Source organism: Tenebrio molitor, chromosome 1 (genome assembly GCF_963966145.1).
Source record: "Tenebrio molitor chromosome 1, icTenMoli1.1, whole genome shotgun sequence".
NCBI lineage: Eukaryota > Metazoa > Arthropoda > Insecta > Coleoptera > Tenebrionidae > Tenebrio > Tenebrio molitor.
Window position 1 is genome coordinate 32602951 of NC_091046.1, and position 25531 is coordinate 32628481.

At 32.8% G+C, this 25531-nt stretch overlaps 3 protein-coding genes across 3 annotated transcripts; 2 read left to right on the forward strand and 1 right to left on the reverse strand.

Annotated features, from left to right (window-relative positions):
- The first annotated feature begins 303 nt into the window (after positions 1–303).
- Papss (PAPS synthetase) lies at positions 304–15441 on the forward strand. Its single transcript, XM_069042295.1, has 2 exons — positions 304–1292; positions 13686–15441. The coding sequence occupies exons 1-2, from the start codon at positions 492–494 to the stop codon at positions 14778–14780; spliced, it is 1896 nt and encodes a 631-aa protein (XP_068898396.1). The 5' UTR covers positions 304–491; the 3' UTR covers positions 14781–15441.
- Positions 15442–17840: 2399 nt separating this feature from the next.
- LOC138124133 (cilia- and flagella-associated protein 91-like) lies at positions 17841–21205 on the forward strand. Its single transcript, XM_069039077.1, has 11 exons — positions 17841–18466; positions 18531–18607; positions 18660–19071; positions 19126–19289; positions 19340–19508; positions 19555–19740; positions 19791–19943; positions 19993–20162; positions 20219–20365; positions 20431–20801; positions 20851–21205. Exons 1-11 carry the CDS (start codon positions 18400–18402, stop codon positions 21113–21115), a joined length of 2181 nt encoding a protein of 726 aa, XP_068895178.1. The 5' UTR covers positions 17841–18399; the 3' UTR covers positions 21116–21205.
- Rpt4 (Regulatory particle triple-A ATPase 4) lies at positions 21132–24181 on the reverse strand. Its single transcript, XM_069039088.1, has 5 exons — positions 23948–24181; positions 23766–23885; positions 23103–23713; positions 22792–23006; positions 21132–21319 (listed from the first exon to the last, which is right to left on the reverse strand). The coding sequence occupies exons 1-5, from the start codon at positions 24039–24041 to the stop codon at positions 21181–21183; spliced, it is 1179 nt and encodes a 392-aa protein (XP_068895189.1). The 5' UTR covers positions 24042–24181; the 3' UTR covers positions 21132–21180.
- Positions 24182–25531: the final 1350 nt, after the last annotated feature.

Consider the following 25531-nt stretch of genomic DNA (forward strand, 5'->3'; position numbering starts at 1 on the left):
AAACTATAAAAAAAAAGTTCACTTTTGGATGGCCGCGATAGTACTTATTAGCTTCAGATTCAATAGTTAATATCAATCTAAACAGTGTATGTATAATTGAATTTTCTTCTTTTTTGTCGACATTTTGGAGGTTATTCTAACAGTATATAGCAAATATTAACGCACAAAGAATCTACAGCAGCTTTTATTTTTGTTATAAATATTTTTTACTTTCAGAATGACCCTGGTATCAATATTTTTTACATGTCGACGTTTCTCAAGTATCCCCACCACCAATCATAGTGAATAAAGTAAACATAACCTACATCCGCTGGACTGTCAGTGAGTCGGTGTCAGTGTAGCAGGAGTTGCACTCGTGGAAGCCTAGGCAAGTCGGACCAGCGAAGCCAGATAGAAATTTCACTAACGGTCGTTGTTGATGTGCTACTTTATCAGGTGAAATCCGAAAGTCTCCTAGTACCTGCAACTGCGTATCCTACCACACGTGAAAAATGTCGTTATCAACACACAAACAAGAGGATATAATTAAAAAGCAAAAAACCTGCATGCAGATCGCTACAAATGTTACTGAACAGAAGCACCATGTGTCTCGAGCAAAGCGAGGCCAAATCCTAGGTCATCTTCGGGGTTTCAGAGGTTGCACTGTATGGTTTACTGGCCTGTCTGGTGCTGGAAAGACTTCAATAGCTTTTGAATTAGAAGCATACTTAATTCAGCATGGCATTCCCGCTTATGGCTTAGATGGCGACAACATGAGAACTGGATTAAATAAGGATTTAGGGTTCAGTAAACAAGACCGTGAGGAAAACATTCGACGAGTAGCTGAAGTTGCCAAACTGTTTGCTGACGCCGGTCAAATTTGTCTGTGCAGTTTTGTTTCTCCATTTGCAGAAGATCGTGAACTAGCTAGAAGGATACATAGAGATAATGATTTACCTTTCTTTGAAGTTTTTGTTGATTGTCCATTACTAATTTGTGAACAGCGAGACACCAAAGGGCTGTACCAAAAGGCTAGACAGGGTACGATTAAAGGATTTACTGGTATTGACCAACCCTATGAGAAACCTGAACATCCTGATTTGGTTGTGAAGACTATTGATTCCACTATTGAGGAATCGATGTTGCATGTTGTTGAGATGTTGCAAGAAAATGGAATTGTTCCTCTTGTAGAAGATGATTATGATAAGGTTCTGGAACTTTTTGTGCCCAAAAATCGCCTCGCTGCAGCAAATGAAGAAGCAGCAACTTTACCAAAACTGAACATGAACTTCTTAGATTTGCAGTGGTTGCAGGTCAGTACAATTTTGAATTTGAATTAAATTATAAATTGTATTTAAACTTTGTATTTTGAAATGATATATACACATAGATATGTATTATTATTATTTATTGTACATTTTTCAGTGATTAAGTAGTTATTTCAGCAACGTGTGTATTATAAAGCACTATATTTTTTTAAAGTAAAAAAATTTGCAAGTTGACACGCACGAGCGCAGCAAGTGTTGTAATCCTACGCGTCATACAGTTGGCTTCAAAAAAAACGGGAATTGAAATCTGACCTAATGTGAATTGGAAATTTAATATGTCAATTTGTGTCCGTTTGACACTAGTATTTCTGACACATAAGTGCAGTTTTTTAACCTAAACCCTAAAAGGCCGTTTCAAACTATAAAAATTTAATAAAATCTGACAGAACTTTTTCTGACAGTTCACGTTTTTTTGTTAAGCCAACCGTACATAATTTTTTGCAACCTTGTTGACCCGCTAAACTCAAATTTAGAAAAAAAAAAACAATAATATAATAAAGCTCTTTAAATTATGAATTAGGTAGCATTAGTTTTCTACTGTCATTCCGTAACTTACGTAACTATCTAAAAGTGAAAAGCTGTCACCATGTCGAATTATGGCATATTTAGAGGTCTTTTATTATTATTACTACTATAAAATGAGTAAATAGGGTGATGAATGTGATAATAAAGTATTGCCAAGTATATTATACTTCGTCCAGCGAGATTGGGAGATTTTAAATTGTAGGCTTGTAACCCAACACTACAAAATGCACTAAAATACGTTAATTAAAGCATAATTTCAGGGCAAAAATGTTACTGATTGAAGGATATATTTCAAATGTTACGTGCGCTAAGTACTAGATAGTTTCTCTACGTAGAATTTAGTGATTTTTATGTCAACCAATAGCTCGCTGGACAAACTATACCAGTAATTCGTTGTGTATTTTCTTTATTTCTGTAGCAAAATAAGCAATTTTTTTAAAGTTGTTTAAGTATGTCCACAGATTGAGTTCAGAAGAGGAAAAACATTTTTATTTTTTATTTTACGCGAAAACTTCAGGGGAATAATATTTTTTGCTTAATTTGAAACCCCCATATTAAAGTCTTTTTCAACACAGAGGAAGACTTAACATTAAAATAAAATAAAATGCAGAAAAATTATTTTACTTTTTTTTGAAAAAATCAAACGCTAATTGAATATAAAAGTATTCTATTAACTCTTCGCCGTTTTCTACACATAATTCAACCCTACATTGAAGTTTAAGCTTCTGAACTTGGGAAATTTTTCATTAAGTTTTGTAATTATGTAACGAAAACTGGTCCAACACTGGATTCTTTGTTCTACAGACAACATTTTGAAAAAAGTAATAAGTTGTTTGTCAAGAAACGAGGCCAATTGTAATATACAGGGTGTTCTCGAAGTTGAGGCGTTCCTTTTAACATGTATTGGGTGATTCAAAATGATTGTGGCCAAGTATGGCAACTATGTACGAAAATTTATGTGGCAACTGTGTGGGTAGGGTAGAGTTGATATTTCTTTGACAGTTCATAGTCGCGCAATTTTGAAAACTGTCAAATCAATGTGTAATGATATCAAAAAAATCAAATGCACGCTTATGAAATGTCATACACATGACAACTCTACCTCATCCACATAGTTGCCAGATAAATTTTCGTACATAGTTGCCATACTTGGCCACAATCATTTTGAATCACGCAATATGTGTTGTTCTAAAGAGTTTTAGCCAAAATCACCTTAGTAAAATGTGTACGACAATTCGGCAATGAACACTCCCAAGGTAATGAGACATTTTGAAATCATGTTAATAGTACATACAGGATGTCCCAAAAATGGCGTACTAATGGTGCACTACGGTGTAGAAGAGATTACCGTAAACGCCAGAAAAATGTTAAAAAAATTCTATTGGACTTATTTGCTGATTTGGCGGTCTTTGAAAGTGGCACTAAACAGGTCAATTATTTTGAAATACATGTATGAAATTGTCATGACAGCTACATCGTACATATTATCACAAAGTACAAGATCACTCACTACCAATATCTAATCCTGCGATATATACAGTGAGCGGCAAAAGTATGGTATAAATTTCTTAAAAATTAAACAAAATTGTTTTCAAAAAGATCTTTGGATAGGTCAATTTTAGTTTATAAAAATACATATTTTAATACAAAATAAAATTACAAGCAGTCATTTGTTTTCGAGTTATGACGTCATCGATACTTTTTTTAAATGGAAACCCCCTATTTTTTTTTCTCATTTAACAAAAACACAACGTATAGAAATTTTAATTTTGATTGGGTGCTGGGATAAAACTAAAACAGGGGGAATTTTTTCATAAACTTGCTTATTGTCAACAAGCTGGGGGATGGCATTTCAAACATTTAATTCCATAATTTTAAGTACTGACCAACACAGTTTTTGACTTGTTTTTGTTAGTTATAAAATTAATTTTTTCCAACCTTATTGTTTTTTTTCTCAAAAATTTCCTTATGTAAGATAACAAAATTTTTATACTGTCATTTAGACAATTAAAGGGGCTATCAGAATCAAGAAAAAAAATAGGGGGTTTCCATTTAAAAAAAGTATCGATGACGTCAACACTCGAAAACAAATGACTGCTTGGAATTTTGTTTGGTACTAAAACATGTATTTTAATAAACTAAAATTGACCTGTCCAAAGATTTTTTTGAAAAAAAATTTGTTTAATTTTTAAGGAATTTATTCCATACTTTTGCCGTTCACTGTATACAGGGTGTTAGGTAAATGTCCGGCCAAACTTTAACCGCGAGCTACTGGCTTCATGTAGAACTCGGAAAAAATATTTAAAAAATTCTGTCAAAAAATAAATTGACATTTAATTTTTTTTAACTGCTTTTAGTCTTCTACGTTGTCCCACGACCTCGTAGGTAAAATTTCGGCATATTTTAAAAATACACCCTGTATATCATATTTTATAAAACGTACGCCAATGCGAAGTAACCTCTAGGAAATATGCTTTAAAACAAGGAAACCGCATTGGTGTATGTTTTATAAAATACGATATACAGGGTGTATTTTAAAAATATGCCGAAATTTTACCTACGAGGTTATGGGACAAAGTAGAAGACTAAAAGCAGTTAAAAAATATTTTTCCTCAAAAATTAAATGTCAATTTATTTTTTGACAGAATTTTTTAAATATTTTTTCCGAGTTCTACATGAAGCCAGTAGTTCGCGGTTAAAGTTTGGCCGGACGTTTACCTAACACTCTGTATAAGCTTTGGAAATCGAAAAAAATATTTTCAATCCTCTATGGTAACATTGCAAGGTAATGATGTATGAATATATCTTTGTTTACACTGTATTATCGTTAATAGTATGTAATAATAAAAATAATTTATTTTTTTGTCGGAAACATTTTTTCCATATTTTTTTCATGTACATTTAAACATCCTCGATAAGGTAGTAAGTAGTTTGTACGCCATTTTTGGGACATCCTGTATATAGGGTGTATCTGAAATACGTGTGTTAAGTTTGACCAGTGGAAGAACTCGCCAATTTATGAAACTTTTCACTTATAATATCCCAACTGTATTGATTGTTTCCGGAAATGCATGTGAATAAAATTTCCGGATATTAATCAATGCGGGAGGGCATATTCGGTAAGAAAATCGCAACGACACGGACATTATGCTTCTTAAATTAGAAATTTCTGACAAAAAAATCAAGTATAACAGAATTATCCTTGACAACGAAAAAAATTTTAGATTTTTAATAAATAAATGATTTTGATTGGCTGAAAAAATTTCCACTTATTAATTTCATGTTGGGTTAGCTAGGTGTAAAAAATTTCCAGGAAATCTCTGTATTGTTATAGAAACGACACCGAATTCTGTTTTTCTATTGGCTATTTTTAAGTGTCGTGCGATTTTCTCTATAACATTTTGCAAAATTAGCAAAAATTTTCCAAAATTTTTTGCTTCCCTATTTTTACCAAACGAGTAGATTTCCGTTATTAACTAGTCTCTATTTTTTTGTAACCATGATAATTTTAATTTTAATTATTTAATTTTTTATACAGTTACTCTAAATGATTGTAGTCGAAGTATGACCTATGATACCATACCATGATCTTATAAGAAGCATTTTGTAGCACGCACTGGCTTGCGAGTAAGTGCGACAAAATGCCTTATAAACGAGATAGCATACACTATTTTTTCTATTTCGCGCCTTTTTATGTCCTTTTTAAATGAAAAATCGCAGTTTTAAAATTTGGAAAATTTTATGGTGGTTGGTACAGTGGAACATTTGAAGTTATTGTTATATCGCTTGTTTAGCGTGATTTGGTGTTTGCCATTTGATTGTGGACGTTGAAAGTTACCAATCCTCAACATGTAAATTGTACTGGTCTGTTACAGCACTCAAATCAGCTATTAACGCACTCTTTTGAGTTCTGTGATGGCTTTGTTATAATCGAAAAATAGAAAAAAATATTTATTTGAAAGCTGCTTTCGGAAGCAACGATTAATCACGCGATTTATGTCAATAATTTTAAATAATTGCACTAAAAATATTAGCTTCATATTATCTACACCCATTTATCACCGTAAATAATGACACTCATAATTAGTGTTATCTTTTAGTTGGCAAAACGCATAATTTACTATAGCAGATACGAAGAATTTTACCATTTTCCCATGGAAATTAAACAACGAAATTGACATTACTCGCTTTGTTATTTATTTGGCCTAGATATTATAAAGTTTTAAATTGTACATTTACATTACGCCTTTATTACCTTCATAAAACATAAGTTAATGTATTTTTAAGTTTTCATTAACATGCTGCTTCTGCATTTCAACACTTCAAACGACGCTATTGAAATATGTACTGAAAATGACCGGATCCGCAGTTAATCTATGTGGTATCATAGTGAAATAGTGATACCTCTAATATGGTTATAAAAACGCATTATCAATAATAATTAACTATCACAACTTGACAATTATTATCAATGATTGTAGTCACACTTTCGAATTATTTCACCGATCTAATTGGCTTAAAAAAGAAAGTCTCCCGCGGCAGATTTTTCCTTTCCACGTGTGTTTCTTAAAATCCAGTAAATCCACAAGATCATAATTATAGACGTAGATCTTATGCTATTGTTATCTTATTTAATGTCTTAAGATAAGTGACGTAAAGAAAACGTAAAATTTCGACATAGAACTGATCGTTTTATTTACCCGCTAATGTGCTGTTACCATGAAATTGTTCGTTATCACAATATGGGACATGATAAAGAATTTTGTTTTTATAAGTTCAAGTATGATATGACTATCTGCTGTAAAATTATATTTTGATATAGTTTGTCCAGCGAGAGATTGGTTGACATAAAAATCACTAAATTCTACGTAGAGAAAATATTGCATAGCGCACATAAAATTTCAAATACATCCTTCAAGCAGTTACATTTTTGCTTTGAAATTATGCTCTAATTAATGTATCCTAGTGCATTTTGTAGTGTTGGGTTACAAGCCTACAATTTAAAGTCTCCCAATCTCTCGCTGGACGAAGTATACCACTTTTTTTTATTACGAGTATACCCATCTAGTTATTAAATTTAAAGAGAAAGTCTCACTCAAAGTGAGACATCAACATTGTACAAAAATGCCATAAATGCCTTCTATGATTATTTTATTAAAAGCGCATTTGTGTTATTATTGTGATATTATTTATGCAATAGTATAACATTTTAATTTTAACACGCGTTTCGACGGCATCATCATCGTCCTGATGATGACAGCGATTGACAGCTTTGCTGTCGAAACGCGCCTCAGCTTTAATTTAGTAATAAAATGTATTTGGTGTAACGAAATTGATAAAGTGTTATAACTAATTGTCAACTCCAAGTAGTCCATAGTATATTATTTAATAAGTGTAATGTGGCCCATTATACACGAATTGAATACTATACTTTATCTACGAGTACGGCTGTTAAATGATGAGTTTTGTTGTGCTTGTGAATTTTCAACAAAAACGCTTTGTCGAAGTGAGCTGTCGTGGTTGTCAAGGAAAGAAATTGGTTTTGATCGTTAATTTCTAAGAGTCGTGGATTGGGAGTTCATAATCCCCTAGTGGATTATGAACTAGATTATATATTATTATGTATCTACAGATATTATACGTACAAAATGAACGTATTGCTTGATTTTGTCCACTGTCAACAAAATGTCAATAATACATTGAACCGTTAAGGGATCTTTTTGAAAATATGTTTATATACAGGCTGTTTGATAAAAAACGCCTCAACCCATAACTTTTTTATTTATTATCCGATTTCCATGAACTAAAAAACCAAACATATGGTTTTTTATGCGCTACGAAGCAGCCATAAAATTTTATTTTTTTGGCGTTATTTTCACTTGCTAACGATAGTCAACTTTTTTTTTTTTTGGACACATGTAGTTTTTTAGGCTCAGTCTGGTAAAGTTTTTTTTTTCTGAATCTAATGATGTATTAAACGTTATCGTTTGGTCCATAGATGACTGAAAAAAAATAAAACAATTTTTAATTGTGGTTCAGCTTATTATGAAATTTTCAAGTGTGCCGTGAAAAACAATTGGAATACAAATAGCAACAAATGTCAAGTGTGAGTTTGAAAATTTTCAGGTGCAATCTTGAAGAGTTTTATTATTACTTTCTTAGAAAACATGAATAATATTTTTTTTTTTATTAACTTTTTGTTTTTGACGAATTACGATTTTTATTACACTCGAACATAAAATAATAGTCAAATGACTGTTATCCTGCATGACTGACAATGTTATTTTATACTTAAATAAAAAAAGTTTAAAAAAGCAGATGAAAATTTCTAAGCTGACGTTTAGATGACATTTATAGTACTTTGTATTCCGATTGTTTTCCACAGCACTCTTAAAAATTTTATAAGCTGAACCAAAAAAAAAAGTTTTATTTTTTTTCAGTTAGCTATGAGCCAAATGATAACTTTCAATACATCATTAGATTCAGAAAAAAAAAACCTTACCAGACCAAGCCTAAAAAACTACATGTGTTCATTTAAAAAAAAAAAGTTGACTATCGTTAGCTATTGAAGATAACGCCAAAAAAATTCATTTTATGGCTGTCTAGTAGCGCTTGAAAAACCATATCTTTGATTTTTTTGCTCATTGAAATCGGGTAATAAATGAAAAAGTTATGGGTTGAGGCGTTTTTCATCAAACAGCCTGTATTATTCTTATTTATTTACAATGTGAACATAAAGTTTGGAACAAAATTCATAATAGGTTGTGATGTTTTTAAGAAATTATTATTATTAAAAAATTGCACAGGTCGACTTTATTTCGAAAAATGCCATCTTGCGACGTGCAATTTTTTTAAATGATGTCATTGGTTTTTGCGCAATGACGTCATCACCAACATTTTTAAATGACAACCTCCACTTTTTTCTTCTCTCTCTCTCTGGTAGACCTTTTCCTACTACTATCCATTTACTAAACTCCCGCACTGTCAAAGTATTTGCAAGTTGTCATTCTGAGACTAGTAATTTTTAATTTAACGTTGGCGCAAAAATTTGAAACTTCAAATTTGAAGTTAAGCTTAATAAATTCGCTTTCTTTCATTCAAAATATTACTTACACGACATGGCTGAACAAGAAGAAGATGCGAAATGTAAAAGAATACTGTTAACGGCCAGAGAGAAGCAGGATATTGTTAATTATTGTTTGGAAAGAAGAGAATTAATATAACCAAACTTTTCTTGTTGACGTTCTTATAACTAGATTTTGTGTACAGGCAGTTGAAAAGGTATGTACCATAGGTACACTCTAAAAAAAATCAAAAATTTGCCACTCACAGTGCGGGAGTTTGATAAACGGATAGTAAACTCTGTCCACTCATAGATTGCTTGACATAAATGTTACTAAAAATGTTCACTCTACGCTGCAACAAATAGATCCGGCGCGAAATTTAAAAAAATGGAAAGAGCAGGTTTACACGTGATGTTTTATTATTATTCTGCATGTTCGCACTTAGGAAAGACGAAAGAAAACTTCAGTACAGTAGGAATAATATATTAGGTTTTATTAATACAGGGTATTTCACGAGTAATAATGTGCCCGATGGAATAAAAAATGTAACCCACAATACATTTTCGAATTGCCGAAAAAGCTGGCTACTGAAATTAAAATATCCAGCTTTTTTCGAAAATGGCTAAACACAAGCAAGAGATTATTTAATATGTGCTCCTATTTAATGCATGAACAGAAATTACCTCTGTATCATTTTCGATGTTTGTAATTAGATTCTTGAGGCTCGCACTCACTTCACAAATTTAAAAAAATCAAGAAAAAATCGCAACGGAACAGATCAAAACAGCAACACGATCAAAACTAATAACTTTTAAAACCAGAGAATCGCAAAACAAAGCTCTAAAGATAAAAAATTGCAAATCTAAATGCTTAAACCACTTTGACAGAACTGACAATTTCAAATTTGAAATGTCATATAATTTATTTTTCGCGTGGGTTTCATAACAACCAATGAGAATCAGATATTATCAACACAATCTATGATACTTTCTTAAAATTTTAATGTTTATGGTTTGGGGATTTTATTATCTAAGGATATTTAAAAAAATGCATTCTATCAGTGGACGTAGTCTACCTAAACGATGAATGAAAAAAATTGGTACTTTACATAACATTTTTTTTGAGAAAATGACAAATTTTTCTTCAAACATTTATTTGAACTTAGATGTTTGTTAATTTTTGTTTGAGGTCAATTAAAATTTTTACATTAAAAACTAAATTAAATTTTTGAAGTCATATTTGTCATTTTCTAAAAAAAATTGTTATGTAAGGTAACAATATTTTTTATTAGTCATTTAGGTAATAGGAGGGTCTATCAGAACGGAAAGAAAAAAGTGAGGGAGGATGGCATTTTTCGAAATAAAATCGGCCTGTCTGATCGATTTTCTTAAAAACATCACATAACGCTATTATGAATGTTGTTCCAAACTTTATGTTAATACTGTATGTATTTACAGGTATCGAGCCTAATACTCGGTTATTTGTCAACGGATTTTTATAAAATTTAAAATGCAGATATTTTAGACGGCGAAGTCTTAAAAATGTAATTTTTACATGTCTTTTCAATTTTAACTCACTTAAGATTTGTATCAAAAAATGTATCGTAAAAAAATGCTGTAAGGAGAAATTCGTCCTTAAAAGACATCTGGTTTGCAAGAAAAACTGTGTTGAACGTGGCTGCATATGCAAAAACGTAGACGCGTATGAAACAAATGCTGAATTTTGGTCACCCCTCTTAGCAAAATGGCAGGTGACATTTGACGTTTATTGTTATTTGTTATGTTATTGTTATTTATTTATTGCAAAAATTGTTTCCTTTTTCAACAATATTGAAATTTCTGCCATTGTTGTCTACGAGTATTTTTACAGTATGTGTTTTCATTTTCAATAAACTTATACAATTTTACTATTCTACTATTCTAACGTGCGATCGAATAAAAATAAAATCGCGTTACCTGGATTCTGATGCTTTGATTGGTTCAAACCACCATTTTCGCCTACTCTGATTTTTTTTTTATTCGATCGCACGGTACAGTTGGTTGCAAAAAAACGGGAAACCAAATGTAAATTTGGTTTTGTCCATTTGTCAATTAATTGTCTACTTGTCTACTACCAATAATTAAAAAAATGTCATTGAATTTTGACTTTAATTCTAACCTATCTCTCGTAACAATGTTTCACACTATGAAAAAATTGTAAAAAATGTGTCAATTTTATTCTGACAGTTCCCGTTTGCAACCAACTGTACTACTACTACTAATAAAGTGCGCCCACTTTTGATAGATTTTAAGGGGTGTACAAAATGTTGCTCGGCAACATTTCATCAATTGTTTCAAAAGGTGACTGCTCAAATACTTTCAATATTTAGATGAAATTTTTAACAACAAAATCTAGGGCGAGTTTATAGGAAGAGAATTAAATATTTAATTCGAATTAAATTTTAATGCGCGATTAAGCCATGAATCCGAAACTTCGATTGGTTCAATTTGATCACGTGTTGATTACGATTAACTTAATTTCGCTTCTGTAATCTGGCCCCTAATCTTTTCGTTGGATCAGACGAGTGACTTAGTTAATTGTTTGTGGAGACACCTATTTTTTAATGTTTAACAATCTAATAATAATTGCACTTAATTTTCAATAAAGGAAACATTTTTTTAACTTGAAGTAATTTTATTAGTGCTAATTGAATCTTCACCGTCTAACATAGGTACAGTCAAATCCAAAGTATTTTGGTCGTCGATTAAATTTTTTGACAAACTTTGAGATACTCAATTGTAAATCAATCTTAACCTTTACATTATTTATTTATTATTTGACGTTAATTGTGACATTGGCGCGGCGATGTCAGGCTCATGATGCTACTAATAATTGACGTTTAAATTATTTTTGACTTTTGATGACAGTAAGCCTTGATTTCACAGTGTAAATTACGAAATTCTGACATAAACGAATAATTTTTTAGTGACATTGACGACCAAAATGTTTTGCATTCGACTGTACTATCGAATTCATGAAAAACTAGGACAGCAGAACATCGTTGTTATGTCAACTTTTCAAAAATGTTGTAGTGTAACGTTTCTACGTACTTTATGTTAACTAGTTACTAATGTCCAACATGTCAAATATGTAGATAACTCAAAATATGTTTTACGTTGGATTGAGCATTGCTAAATTCAAACTGTCATAATGACAAACGTTTATATTTGACATTTTCATGTAGCCTATTTTACTCCAACAAAATTTTGCTGTACTAGTTTTTCATGAATTCGATAGTATCTGCATTTAAATTTCATAAAAATCCGTTGGCAAATAACCGAGCTATTAGGCTCGAAAGTCTTAAGTGGAACTCCTGTATATATATTATTTAAATATTTTAATAATGCAGCAATTAAGTAATTTTGTCCCAATATACCTACACTTCTATTCACAGAAAAAGCATACAAGTCTGGAGAGATATTTTTGCGATTTTTTGGCTGTGTAAATTTACTTGATGTTTGTTTCCATGTTTACCCATATTAATTTATCAGGTAAGAATTTACAAACGAATTTTGATTATACCAGACTTAAAAGAACCCGCAATAAACCTTGAAAATAAAGAATAATACCTATAATGTTGATGATAACAGTAACATTAGAAGGGGCATTAAGTACATTTTTACTGACTGAAATCGAATTATTTCAATTACCTGTCACTGCCAATGACAGTGACATCAGGTAATGATAAATCTGATTTACACAAGCAAACTGTAAGTGTATGCTTTTTTAGTGAACAGAAGTGTACACTTGCTTTCAAAACTTTCGCGTACACGTTCAAAATCAAGTAACGACGATTTTGCAAAATTTAAGCAGTGTGAACGAGTAATTTTGAACTTAGGTTAAAGATGACATTGACAGCAATTTAAAAAATTATGATCTATCTTCTACTCACGATCCCTTCTTGTTCCCACCTACCTCTACTTTACTTATTAGTTGTAGAACAGTGCTTTTATTTAGTCCATTATGAGTAGCAACACTTCTTATGGACCATTCCTCTTCTAATTTGGAAAGCATCAAAACTTTGTCTTGCTCTGTCAGTCGAGGTATTTCAAAAGTTTAAATAATCAGACTTGATTAATTACAACCCTGATTTAATACAGCGAAAAATAGGTGTACGGGAAAGTTTTGAAAGCAAGTGTACGTCTCATTTTATTAAATTTGACATAATGACAATTAATGTCATACAACATGTTAAAGGTTATGCCCGTTTCACTTTAGAACACATTGTGTCAAAGAATGACATTGGCGACCAAAATTTATTGTTCGCGACTTTATTTTCCAATTCCTATTAATAAAATTCTCATTTTATGCATATATTAAATCTCATTATTAAAACAATGGTTTAATCAAAAGTATGAATAAAATGTTTACAGCTATTAACAACACGAATAAAGTAAAAAAAAAAAAAAAATTCGCAGTAGGTATCTGAAATTTTCGTTGCTGCAGTTAGACGGCTTGTTTATGAAACATGTGACACTTCACTCGAATTCTTCAATTTGCTGATTTAGGGGGTCATCCACGTAGCCTGGTAAGGCTCGATAAGACATTACAAATTCAAAACCGTGACAACTGATATTGTTGAAGCATTATATTTGCCGTTTCGTTAACGATTTGCAAATTATCTTGAGTTTCGTGAATCTACCCCCTATTCGATAAATACCTATTATGCAATAGATTTATAAACATAATTTTATTTATAATTTAAATCATAACTAATCGTCACCTCCAATTAATATAATTTTTACAACAGGTGTTAAGTGAAGGATGGGCGTCTCCATTGAAGGGATTCATGCGTGAAGAACAGTTTTTACAAACTCTTCATTTCAACTGTTTATTAAATGAAGCCAAAAGTACCAATCAAAGCATTCCAATTGTTTTACCACTTTCTACGTCGGACAAAGAACGACTAGACGGAGTGTCTGCTATTTCTCTCTATTTCAATGGAGTTTGCTATGCAATCATGCGAAAACCGGAGTTCTACTATCACCGGAAAGAAGAAAGGGTGGCCAGACAATTTGGTATCACAGTTAAAGACCATCCTTACATTAAGATGATATATGAATCAGGCGACTGGTTGGTTGGTGGTGAACTTGAGGTTCTGAAGAGGATCCAGTGGGGTGATGAGCTCGACCATTATAGATTAACTCCAAACGAATTGAGAATGAAATTTAAGCTGATGGGGGCAGACGCTGTCTTTGCATTTCAATTAAGAAATCCTATACATAATGGACATGCTCTATTAATGACGGATACGCGAAGACAACTGAAAGACAGAGGATATCGTAAACCTGTTTTGCTTCTGCATCCTTTAGGTGGATGGACAAAGGACGACGACGTTCCACTCCACACAAGAATGCTGCAACATCAAGCTGTCCTAGACGAGGGCCTCTTAGATCGCTTTTCTACTGTCTTGGCAATTTTTCCCAGTCCCATGATGTACGCGGGACCAACCGAGGTGCAATGGCATGCCAAAGCTCGAATGAATGCTGGGGCGAATTTTTACATCGTCGGTAGAGATCCAGCAGGAATACCTCACCCGCAAGGACAGGATTCTACACCCGACGGTAATTTATATGACGTCACTCATGGATCACGTGTGTTGAAAATGGCCCCCGGATTGAATTCTCTAGAAATAATACCGTTCCGAGTAGCGGCCTACGACACCAAAAATGTAAAAATGGACTTTTTTGATCCGACCAGAAAAGAAGATTTTCTGTTTATCTCTGGCACAAAAATGAGAACTTTGGCCAGAAACGGAGAGAATCCACCAGACGGTTTCATGGCATCTAAAGCATGGAAAATTCTTGCCGATTATTATCAGTCATTGGTAAAAGACAAATATTAGATCATTCGTGTTGCTTAATTTGTCTGAACGCATTCCTTGATGTCAACCCTAATACTATTATCGGATCTTTGCTCTTTCTTTTTTTAAAATAACTCGGCCCGTTGTGTATAAGAATCAGCTTTGAGGCGTGTTATGCACAATAGTCTGAAGCACTTTTTTTTCACCATTTTATTTTCTATAAGAAAGTTATTGTTGATAGAGTTAAATTTTCTGCACAAATTGCAAAATGAAATTTTATGTAGATAGTTATGTATTTTAAAATTTATTTCTATGCAATTTTTAGTTAATGAACGGTGCTTGATATCATATTTTTACAGCTTTATTAATCTAACGTATTACCTTACGTGGGGAAAATTAATTTTAAACATTAATTATTTGAGTATCACACCACCAACTGGTATCCCTACATACGTGGGTTAATGCGGTAGTCTCTTCTTAAGGAGTACTTTTATTTATATTAACACTATATTTAGAAAAAGGTTATGTTTAATAGAGTTCTAAAGAATATTTACCCTTAAATATGTATTTTATGAAAAAGCCAGTATTTCTGATTTTGTTAAGGTTCATTCCAAATTTTTGCAAGATGTAGCTTATTTTATTTTAATGTATTTTTATTATCTTGTGTGTTATGTTTTAAATATATTTTATTTTATTTTTTCAATGAAGTTTTATTTATGAGTGTATCGATCCAGCAGAAAACAAACGGGACGCATGTAAAAGAAGTAAACTAGAATCTGTTGATAGAATAGGGCAAGCAAACTTTAATTAATTAATTATTTAATCAGAATGTATAACGAATTCTTGCTAACATTAGAATACCTGGTCTCATTTTTTTATGTGCTTGCAAAGTAGATGAACCATTTAGTTCAATTGAATGTGATTTTTAATTTTTTTTTTTTTTTTAAGTTAATCACGTATAATTTTTAAATTAGGCAGAATACTATAAATGTGAGATTTCATTAAAAACTAATATAAAAAAATATGTCAAAGTTATCAGTTATTACTTATTAGAAACGAGCCAGTTTACAGAAGCGAAATTAAATTAATCGTAATCAAATGCGAAATTAACTGAACACATGATCAGATTGAACCAATCGAACTTTCGGATTCATGAGTTAATCGCGGATTACAATTTAATTCGAGTTAAATAATTAATTCTCTTTCTATAAACTGGCCCTAACTTATTTAAAAGTTAAAAACTCTGGGGTTTTGATATATGTACAGTGTGGAAACTTTAACTGGAATAAAATTCATAACTTGGACATAGGTGATTTTTGTAAAAAATCCCGAAACAGGTCGATTTTTGTTTTTCTCTGCCCATATTTTGGCGCATATGGTTTTTGCATATCTGCCCCCGGAAGCTCACAACCACCCCTAACTTTTTTTTTCAAATGGAAGGGTATGCTAAGTGACACCTTGTTTGAAAGCCCACCATATACGCCAAAATGTGAGCAAGGAAAAACAAAAATCGACCTGTTTCGGGATTTTCACAAAAATCGCCTATGTCCAAGTTATGAATTTTATTCCAGTTAAAGTTAAAGTTTCCACACTGTAGGTATACGTATTTCGTTTTATGGCACCTATTTCACTATTACATATTTTTACATTTTTTAATATTCTGCAAAAATTACATAATTCTAAATTTAAATATTTCCCGCAAAAACGTTCACAGTTTTTTATGAATCAATATTCATAAAGGCCAGAGTACTTGTTTTATTTTCATGTTTTTTTTAAATTAAAATACTGTACCTTTATTTATAATCATGGTGAATAATGTTTTTCAAATTTCAGAAGCGTTGAACCTAATCTGTTAACATAACCTAACATTTGCGTTTTGAAAAATTTATATTCGAACAAATAACTTAACATTTAGACAATGAATTTGTTTCATTATAAAGATATTTTAGTGCCAGGAGTTTTGTTTATATCGTCTTTATATTTGTGGAAAAAGTTATATAAAACATACATAACCCTCGGCAAACAATACCAAGAACAGGAAGTATTTTATGAAAGACACAATTGCACCATAATGTATTCTAGAAAGCAGATAACGGGATGGCCTCCTGACTATAAAATTACAATTGATACGAACAACTTGGACCGATTTTTAGAACCATATTTGTACTTCATCGATACAGCAAAGTACACCCTAGATATAGCTGTAATGACTTTTACAATGAAGCAGTTGTTGAATGCTGTTCAGAATGCTCTTAAAAGAGGTGTCAAAGTTAGATTAATTGCTAATTTTTTATCAGTTAAAGGTTCCAATAAACACTATAATGAATTACAAAAAGCTGGTGAGCAAATCAGATAACTGTTATTTTAAAATAATTGTATGTAACTTCTCTAGGTATCAGAATTGCCCTTTATGTTGATAAAACTGAAAACCTAAATAACATCATGCACTACAAATATATGGTAAAAGATTACAATGTCAACAATGGTTTTGTGTGCATGGGTTCGATGAATTTTGCAGGAATGTCTACAGTGTTGAATAATTTTGAAGATGTTACTTTTACGTCAAGTGTTTATGTTGTTGAGGCTTTTCATAAGAATTTTGAAAACTGTTGGGAAATGATAAATAAAGACAACGAAAATATTTACAACAAAACTGTATTGACTGATGCTGGATTTTTGCAATAAATACTGCTTTATTTTTGAAATGTTGATTTTTACTTCTTCCAGTCATTCCAGTACATTATTAAACCTAATTCTAAGTGCTTATTCATAATGGACATAAGACATAAGAAATACATAAGAGATACCTAAAAATAATTTGTAAATTTGGGCAATTGGAAAATAATGTATGTGTCCATATAACTCGAATATTTTTCTTCATGCCTTTTTGTACACAACAATAATATTCACTGAGGTCGCTTCTCATAAGTTACGTAAAAATTAATAATGTATCCACTGCATGTATCATGAATTTGTTGTGCCTTATGTCAAGCTTATGTCCATTGTGAATAAGCACTTGTTTTGTTCATTACAAAATCTCAAAAAATGTGAAAAGTGTTATCACATAAATACATACTTCATATGAAATGCACCACCCATTAAAAATAAAGCTACGGGTTTGAAATTTTCCTAAAATAATGTTTCGTTATTGCATAATGAAATGATTAGTACTTCCATTAAAAAATCAAGTGGTTCCGCTACATTTTCTTTTTTTTTTATTTGACAATTATCGGTGCAGTTCAATCACAAACATTGCCAAAGCTTACTCGATAACAGATTTTCTTGATTGATTGTACGGTAGAAAAACAATCGTTTTCAAATTCCATAGAACTGGCACCTTAACCAGGATTAAGCTAACACCTTCGAAATATTTAAATCATGTGACGCTCATTGAACGAAAAACGAAACATTATCACAGATGGTTTGGTAGTTTAGAGGTAGTCTTATACCACAGATGTGAACTAAAATTGTGAAAATGAGACTCCAGACCTCGTCTTATTAAAACTTCTTTAACTCAGAAAAAGGTACCAGGTAGTGATCGAAACGAGTATTGATCAAATTTCTTGCTAGGAAACCGTCACGAACAATCATTTGACATCCGATGTTAACGTTAGCAATTAGATAATCTTCAGTGCTTTGCACTAAAAGTAATACGCATACTATGGCAGTTGGATCAGTAAAACAGCTGTCTGTACCCTCACCTTTCAGACCGCACGATTATGCTTACGGTTTGTATCGAAATTTTTTGTCAACCTATAAATTTGTATTAATTTTTACATTTTTATGATGCAGATCCTTTATTCGTGGTTTCTGGGCCCAAAGACCACTACAAGGCCGCAATACTCGCAAAATTATCAACCGCAAAATTTGTAAGTCTTAGAATGCAAAGTTCAACTGAAAGCTTAATTCCTAACTTTGTAGCAAATATGTCCCATTTTTGCAAACATGTTCTCAGATCTACCAAATCACCCTCGTAAACAATATGTGCGACGAAAATCAGCCGCTTTACCTCCAAGCATTCGAGCTTACAAGTCTAAATTACAAGCAAATCTTGATTTACTACAAACAAGAAAACCAGATGTGGTTGGTGCTGATCGCTTTAAATACTTCCATTTTATTAAAAGTAATGTGGGTGAAAACTTTATACCGGAATTGGATCTCCGCCATCCAGCGCTCGGACAGAAATCACCCAAGCCAGAACCGAAGCAAAAGAATAAAAAAAACCAAACCATATTTAGAGAATCCTCTGTTCAAACTTCTCCTTGGGAACCTTCTTTTGTCGTTACCGGAGACACAGAACCTGAACTGCTGAAACTCGATTTTCTCAAATGGGGTAAAACATATTTTAATTCTATCATAAATCATTTGTTAATTATAAAACTCGTAGGCAGTGGTTTACCTCCTGGTGTGCACGAGGTACAGCTACTAGAAAGAGCAAGAATGAAAAGAGCTTGGGAAGAACGATGTGAAGTCAGAGATGCCGCAGATTTGGAAAAACGAAGAAATATAATTGCAGCAATGGAACGAGACGAATGGGCTTTCAGAGAACAGGTGATGGTGAAATATGTTATTAATTTTCTTCTATTAAATTAAATGTTCAGGAGATACAAGACATTCAAGATCTCAGATTAAAACTATTGGAAAATATGTTAAATGAATTGCATGAGAAATCAAAAAACAGAAATGAAGCGAAATTAAAGATGTTTGCCGAGATGAAATACGCTGAAAAGGAACAAAAACTGAAAAAGCTTCGTGACAAGACTCAGAGAGGTACTCACTATAACACGAGTAAACCACAATAATAAAATTGTTTTAGAATTGAGAAAATTGGACCTGAAACATGCAGGAATTAATCCAAAATATCACTCAGTTAACGTTGCTGAGGAGCACATCAGTCATGCCTCTGAAATATATGGCCCCATGATGAGACACGGAGAACATCCGAAACGTTGGCACTTGGTCATTGACCAAGCAATCACGAGATTTAAAGCTCAATTTGCTGGTAACCAGTTCGAATGTGTGAACCAAATTATTTCCGATGTATTTTAATAGGTGTTGAAGATTTTAATACATTACCGACGTGGCTTCACAGAGCTACCAAAATTAAAGACTGTGTCTGCTTAAAGATGAAAGGAACACGATTATGTATGCGAGAAACAAAATGGACGGCTCCTGTGCTTAAACAACTTCATGAAGAATTACTAGGTAAATTGAAATCATGTGCTAAGGACATGTTGCAGAAACACTGTTGTAGCACTACGCAAACACGCACTGCAGCCGTGTACATTAATAAGAAGGATCGAAAGTCCTCCATCGGCCCTCAGTACCCCCGAAGTGGAAGGTATTTCTGACGGAGATGAAGACTTCTACCAAGCAATGGTTTTAATACAGTCAATTATAAAAGGCCGCGCAGCTCAAATGCATGTATACGTTACAATTTCGAAATTGAAACAATGAAAATATAACTTTATCATTTTTAGATATATGAAGGTCGCGAAAGATGCAGAGAGTTGATACAAGAATTGAAGTATTCAAGTGGGCTTTTAGAGGAGGAAAATGCCCAGATTCACGATTATAAGATGAAAATAAAACTACAACAACGTGAAGAACAAATAGCTGCAGAAAAGGTTCTTTTAATTTAACTAGCTTAGCATTCATTTTGGTTACTACATTTTGAAACAATCGTTTCTAGCTTTTCAGGTTGCAAGAGAGTCTTGATGAATTGCAAAGTACCATCGTGGGTTCTTTATTGGATTTCCTGAATAAGGAATTACGTCGATTACTTGAGGAACGCCGTGCACACGCGATATGCATTCTACTCGAGAGAGAGCGATATGACAGGGAAGCCGCCGAGGCTGGACGTCGACAATGTGAACTGAGACGAAGGCGCGAACACGATGAAATGTTTAAACAGATTGTTAAAATTCAACAAGAAACTGTCGACGTATATCTCGAAGATATTATCCGGGAAGGTATAGAATTTGTTTCTGATGAAGAAGCAAAACAGTATGTGAAAAATTTAGCAAAAAAAATTGACGAAGAAGCTTACAGAATGAAAGAATCGTAAGTGATTCTCTGTAAATCTGCAGTTCTTAAAATTTCGCGATTTCAGATTAAATGTTAGCATCAATGAAGAGGAAGAGACAGTTGCAGATTTGGTTCATCATTTTGTTTTACCTGAAGTTGAAAAACAGTTGATCAGACAAAAAATTCAGAAAAGACAAAAAGAAAAATTGAGGACTGTACACGACGCTGTTTACTCAGAAATTGAAGAGGTAACGCCGAACAGGAAATTAGACGCACCGTCAAGCAGTAAACATCGCAGTGGTTCCAAGGCAAAGTACTCTAAAACGGATGATGAAGTACAAACGCAGTAATCATACACCGATCACGTGTAGTAGACAAAATGAATAGATGTTTATTAATTAATTAAAATACACGATTAAACTGGCTTATAATCAAGCTTACTTTCTAGTTTCTTGTTATCAGCAACTTTTCTAACGGCTTTCATGAAATCTTCTTGGATGACATATTCTCTTTCGGATCGAATGGCAAACAAACCCGCCTCTGTGCAAACGTTTCTGAAAACGACGTAATTACTATAGATAAAACATAAAAACATACGAGCACATAGTTCCATATGCAACTAATGGGTGATTCAAAATGGTTGTGGATAAATTTGACAACTTTGTACAGGGTTATTATCGGGCGTTCAAATGAAATCCTGGGCTGAGTAGACGTTGGAAAAATTAAACCGTTTAGAACAGTGTAAAGTTTGAATTTCCCGCCGTTTGACACGAATGACATTTGTTTATGTTTAATCGGGATATTCTACAGGGTGAGCAACAATAACTGTTACAGTTGGCAAAAAAAAATTTACATAAAATTTTCAAGACTGTGAATTGTACCTATTTCGGTTTGTTTTATTGACAATATTGACACCTGGTATACATTTCAAATTTAAACGTCTTGGTTTTTGTAATCTTTTATTAATAAAATGGTTTTCTTGTTGGAACATGACATAAAAGTCACCAAAAATCACCAGAATTTATTGCCAACTCAATCAGTACTTGTTGCTCACACGGTATTTTTGATGTAAAACACTGCAAAGAAAGAAAAAAAAGAAAAAAAATTTGGTTCTAAATTTTAGGTTAGCTGTCAACATGCTCCAATTAATCTACGCTTTAAAAAAGCACGACAATTGACGGTTTCCAACGTCTTCCCAGCCCAGGATTTCATTTGAACGCGCGATATAAATGATTGTATTCTAAGTAGGCGTAAAAACTAAATGTAAAATTTATGGTTGCCGCTCCATATAAAAAAACATCAAAATGATGTGAATAAATGAGTACACTCGTTTCACTCGCGTTTTAAAGGCCCACGAGTGCCAAAAAAGGCCCAATTTATACACGAACGAGTTGAATACGTTTTTTTGTTCGACGACTCCCTTAAAGGCTCCAAATCGCTTAAAATCTTTAAAATTAGCTTGACGTTTCGTTTTGACAACTTGTGACATTTATCAAAATCTGTTCACACAGGAGAAAATTCTCAATTCTCACAGTGTCGAACAAAAAATACAATTGTATTCAGTATTGTATCAGAAAGAAAATATGTATGAATTTACTGTACTCAATCTTAACTCTAAAATCATGTCTAAACCTATTTTTCCGCATTTTTATTCTTTAGAAGCGCCCGTTTTGTGGCGCCCTCATCGGCGGAAATTGGCTCTTTCTCGGAAACATTTTCATAATGCATTTTTAATCAAATGAACACGGCGGTTATAATACAGCAGGTCGTCAATTTTACCTTCAAGACCTGGCGTGAGATAACACCACGGCCTCCTAGATCAAAAGTGACTGAACTTTTTGATCTAGGAGGCTATGGGTTATACTACCTACTTCGTTTAATTATTCTGCTTCTGCCAATAGTGCCACCACTAGTTTCACACACGAATTATACATTTTAGAAATGTTATGACAGCAAACTTACAAATGTACAACGAATAAATAATACATTACATTTAAAAAAAATGCAAATAAAATACAATATTTACCTCAAATCGGCGCCGTTAAATGTGTCAGATAACTTAACAATGGCTTCATAATCAATTTCTCCATGTTTTGCAATAGGTCCAGCGTGAATCTTAAGAATTTCAAGACGAGCTTGTTCATTAGGCAGAGGGATCTCTATTTTACGATCTAAGCGTCCTGGACGCAACAAAGCTGGGTCGAGTGTGTCTGGTCTATTTGTTGCCATTATCATTTTTACCTATGAGGTAAACAACTGGTAAATACTTTACTTTTTGTATATTACTCAATTCATATGGGCACATAATGTTACATTAATGTTAAAATTATAACTCACTTGACCAAGAGAATCAAAACCATCCATCTGATTCAGCAACTCCATCAAAGTTCGCTGGATTTCACGGTCAGCTGAAGTACCCTCAGAAAATCGACGACCACCTATGGCGTCAATTTCGTCCATAAATATAATGCAGGGCTGGTGATCCTTGGCATAATTAAACATTTCTCTGATTAATCGAGCTGATTCTCCAATATACTTATCCACAATTGCACTTGAAACCACTTTTAAGAAATTAGCATCAAGTTGCGATGCTACTGCTCTTGCTAGCAATGTCTTGCCAGTACCAGGAGGGCCATAAAGGAGACAACCTTTAGGTGGAGTTATCCCTACTCTCATGAATAATTCGGGGTTCAAAAGGGGCAATTCTATCACTTCACGCAGTTCTCGAATTTGCTCAGATAAACCACCAATTGCAGAATAAGTAACATCACCAGGATCTTCATGGCTCATATTGTAAACAAGAGGATCAACCTCTCTAGGCAAATATCGCATAATCGTTAAGGTAGTCATGTCAAGTGCAACTCGAGTGCCTGCTTTTAATTTAGTCTTGTCAAGTTGACGGCGGCAACCCACCACATAACGTGGACCATTAGTTGCTTTAACTATGACTGTAAATTAGATTAATTAATTAATATGACCAAAGAAGTTATAAATTATTACATTTTTCTTCAGTTAACTGTTTCAGAACTTCACCCACTATCTGACCCATGCTCTGTAGTGCCTTCAGATCATTTTCAGATTTATCATATTGCTTCGTAAGATCCTTGAGTTGTTCTCGCACTATTTAATAATATACACATAACTTTTATGGATTCATTATAATTTGCGAAGTATGTACTCACTCTCTTTCAAACGAGACTCCACTTCTTTATGTTCTACCAGTTTCTTTCTGTAGTCCTGAAGACTTTTTTCACGTTCTGGTTCTGTTTGGGTCATTTTGTTTGACTTTATTCAAAAAATTTCAAATTTCTTTGTATAACAATCACAAATTCCTGTAAACTCAAAAATTACAATGACTGGCAGAACCCGCACAACACCGCAATTTTTATTTTGACAGTTTACAGGACAGGGATATTTGATATTTATTTTTCTCATTTTATACCTTTACTGTGTTCCCTGCCTTTACCAACCTTTTCCTTACTAGTGAAAGTTACTAAACGAAGTAGTATTTTGTTTTTAATGCATTTTAATACCGTGTGATCATTATTAATTACTTATATTTAATTTTAATGAATATTGCGATATTTCTAAATAGTAACGCGTGTTCTGCAGTAGTGAATTAATTTTTTTGTTCGACACTGTCAGAATTTGTGATCTCCTATGTGAACGGATTTTGATAAATGTCACCACTTGTCAAAACGAAAGAAACGAAACGTCAAGCTAATTTTAAATATTCTAAGCGATATGGAGCCTTTAAGGGGCTCGTCGAACAAAAAAACGTTGTATTCAACTCGTTCGTGTGTAAATTGGGCTTTTTTAGCACTCCTGGGCCTTTTTAATACCTAAAATTAGTACGGGGTGATCAAATAGGACTGTTTAAGTTGGTAACACTGAATTGTATTTTAAATCGTATAACAGGAGTAACTTTCGGTTGTTGATGGCTTGTCGTTGTTAATGCTATACCTACATCAGATATTTGTCAAATAAACCAACAAAACATACCCGGTTGCAGTGTTATAAATAACCGAAATATAAAATTTTCTTAATTGTACTGCCAACTTAAACAGTCCTTTTTGATCACCCGGTATATTATTATATACCGGGTGATCAAGAAGGACTGTTTAAGTTGGCAATACAATTAAGAACATTTTTTTATTCGGTTATTTACAAAACTGCAACCGGATATGTTTTGTGGGTTTATTTGACAGATATCTGACGTAGCATTAATAACGACAAAATGGTAGGTTATGAGAAAAAAAATTAACGGCAAAAAGAAATCAAAGTTGGAATTCGGAATAATAATCTACTCTCGTGTCAAAAATAAATTACTCCCTAGAATTCGAACTTTTAGGGAAATAACGTTTTTCATGTTGTGTGTAACTAGAATTTTCAAAAGTAATTTTGAAAGCCAAAGGTTGGTTACTTTGAATTGAGAGATTAAATTCAAATAAATATGCCGCCAGTAACCAAAATTGATTGTGAAACGAAAAATCATCTATCACTTAGAGAAAAATTAGTCATTTGCAACTGTTACAATTAACTTGCTGCCTTACATTTTTGGGAAATCTTTTGTTTGTCACCAGAAACCACATAGCCTCCAACCCATATCAACCTGACCAAATTAATGGCAACCTAGTAACGAATATCCCTAAATCCTAGGGAGTAATTTATTTTTGACACGAGAGTAAAAATTAACTAAAGGAAACTCTCGAAGTGCTCCCCATTTTGCTTTAAACATAAATTAACTCTTCTCTCGAACGATTCAC

What these genes read in the sequence shown, in the direction of transcription:
- Rpt4 (XM_069039088.1), bottom strand. Translation starts at nt 24,041, where the DNA reads ATGACCCAAACAGAACCAGAACGTGAAAAAAGTCTTCAGGACTACAGA. An exon ending in ACAGTTAACTGAAGAAAAAT is followed by an intron (nt 23,714 to 23,765) that starts GTAATAATTTAT and finishes TCTAATTTACAG; the next exon opens with TCATAGTTAAAGCAACTAAT. An exon ending in TTTAACGGCGCCGATTTGAG is followed by an intron (nt 21,320 to 22,791) that starts GTAAATATTGTA and finishes CGTCGTTTTCAG; the next exon opens with AAACGTTTGCACAGAGGCGG.
- Papss (XM_069042295.1), top strand. Translation starts at nt 492, where the DNA reads ATGTCGTTATCAACACACAAACAAGAGGATATAATTAAAAAGCAAAAA. An exon ending in TAGATTTGCAGTGGTTGCAG is followed by an intron (nt 1,293 to 13,685) that starts GTCAGTACAATT and finishes TTTTTACAACAG; the next exon opens with GTGTTAAGTGAAGGATGGGC.
- LOC138124133 (XM_069039077.1), top strand. Translation starts at nt 18,400, where the DNA reads ATGGCAGTTGGATCAGTAAAACAGCTGTCTGTACCCTCACCTTTCAGA. An exon ending in ACCGCACGATTATGCTTACG is followed by an intron (nt 18,467 to 18,530) that starts GTTTGTATCGAA and finishes TTTATGATGCAG; the next exon opens with ATCCTTTATTCGTGGTTTCT. An exon ending in ACTCGATTTTCTCAAATGGG is followed by an intron (nt 19,072 to 19,125) that starts GTAAAACATATT and finishes TAAAACTCGTAG; the next exon opens with GCAGTGGTTTACCTCCTGGT.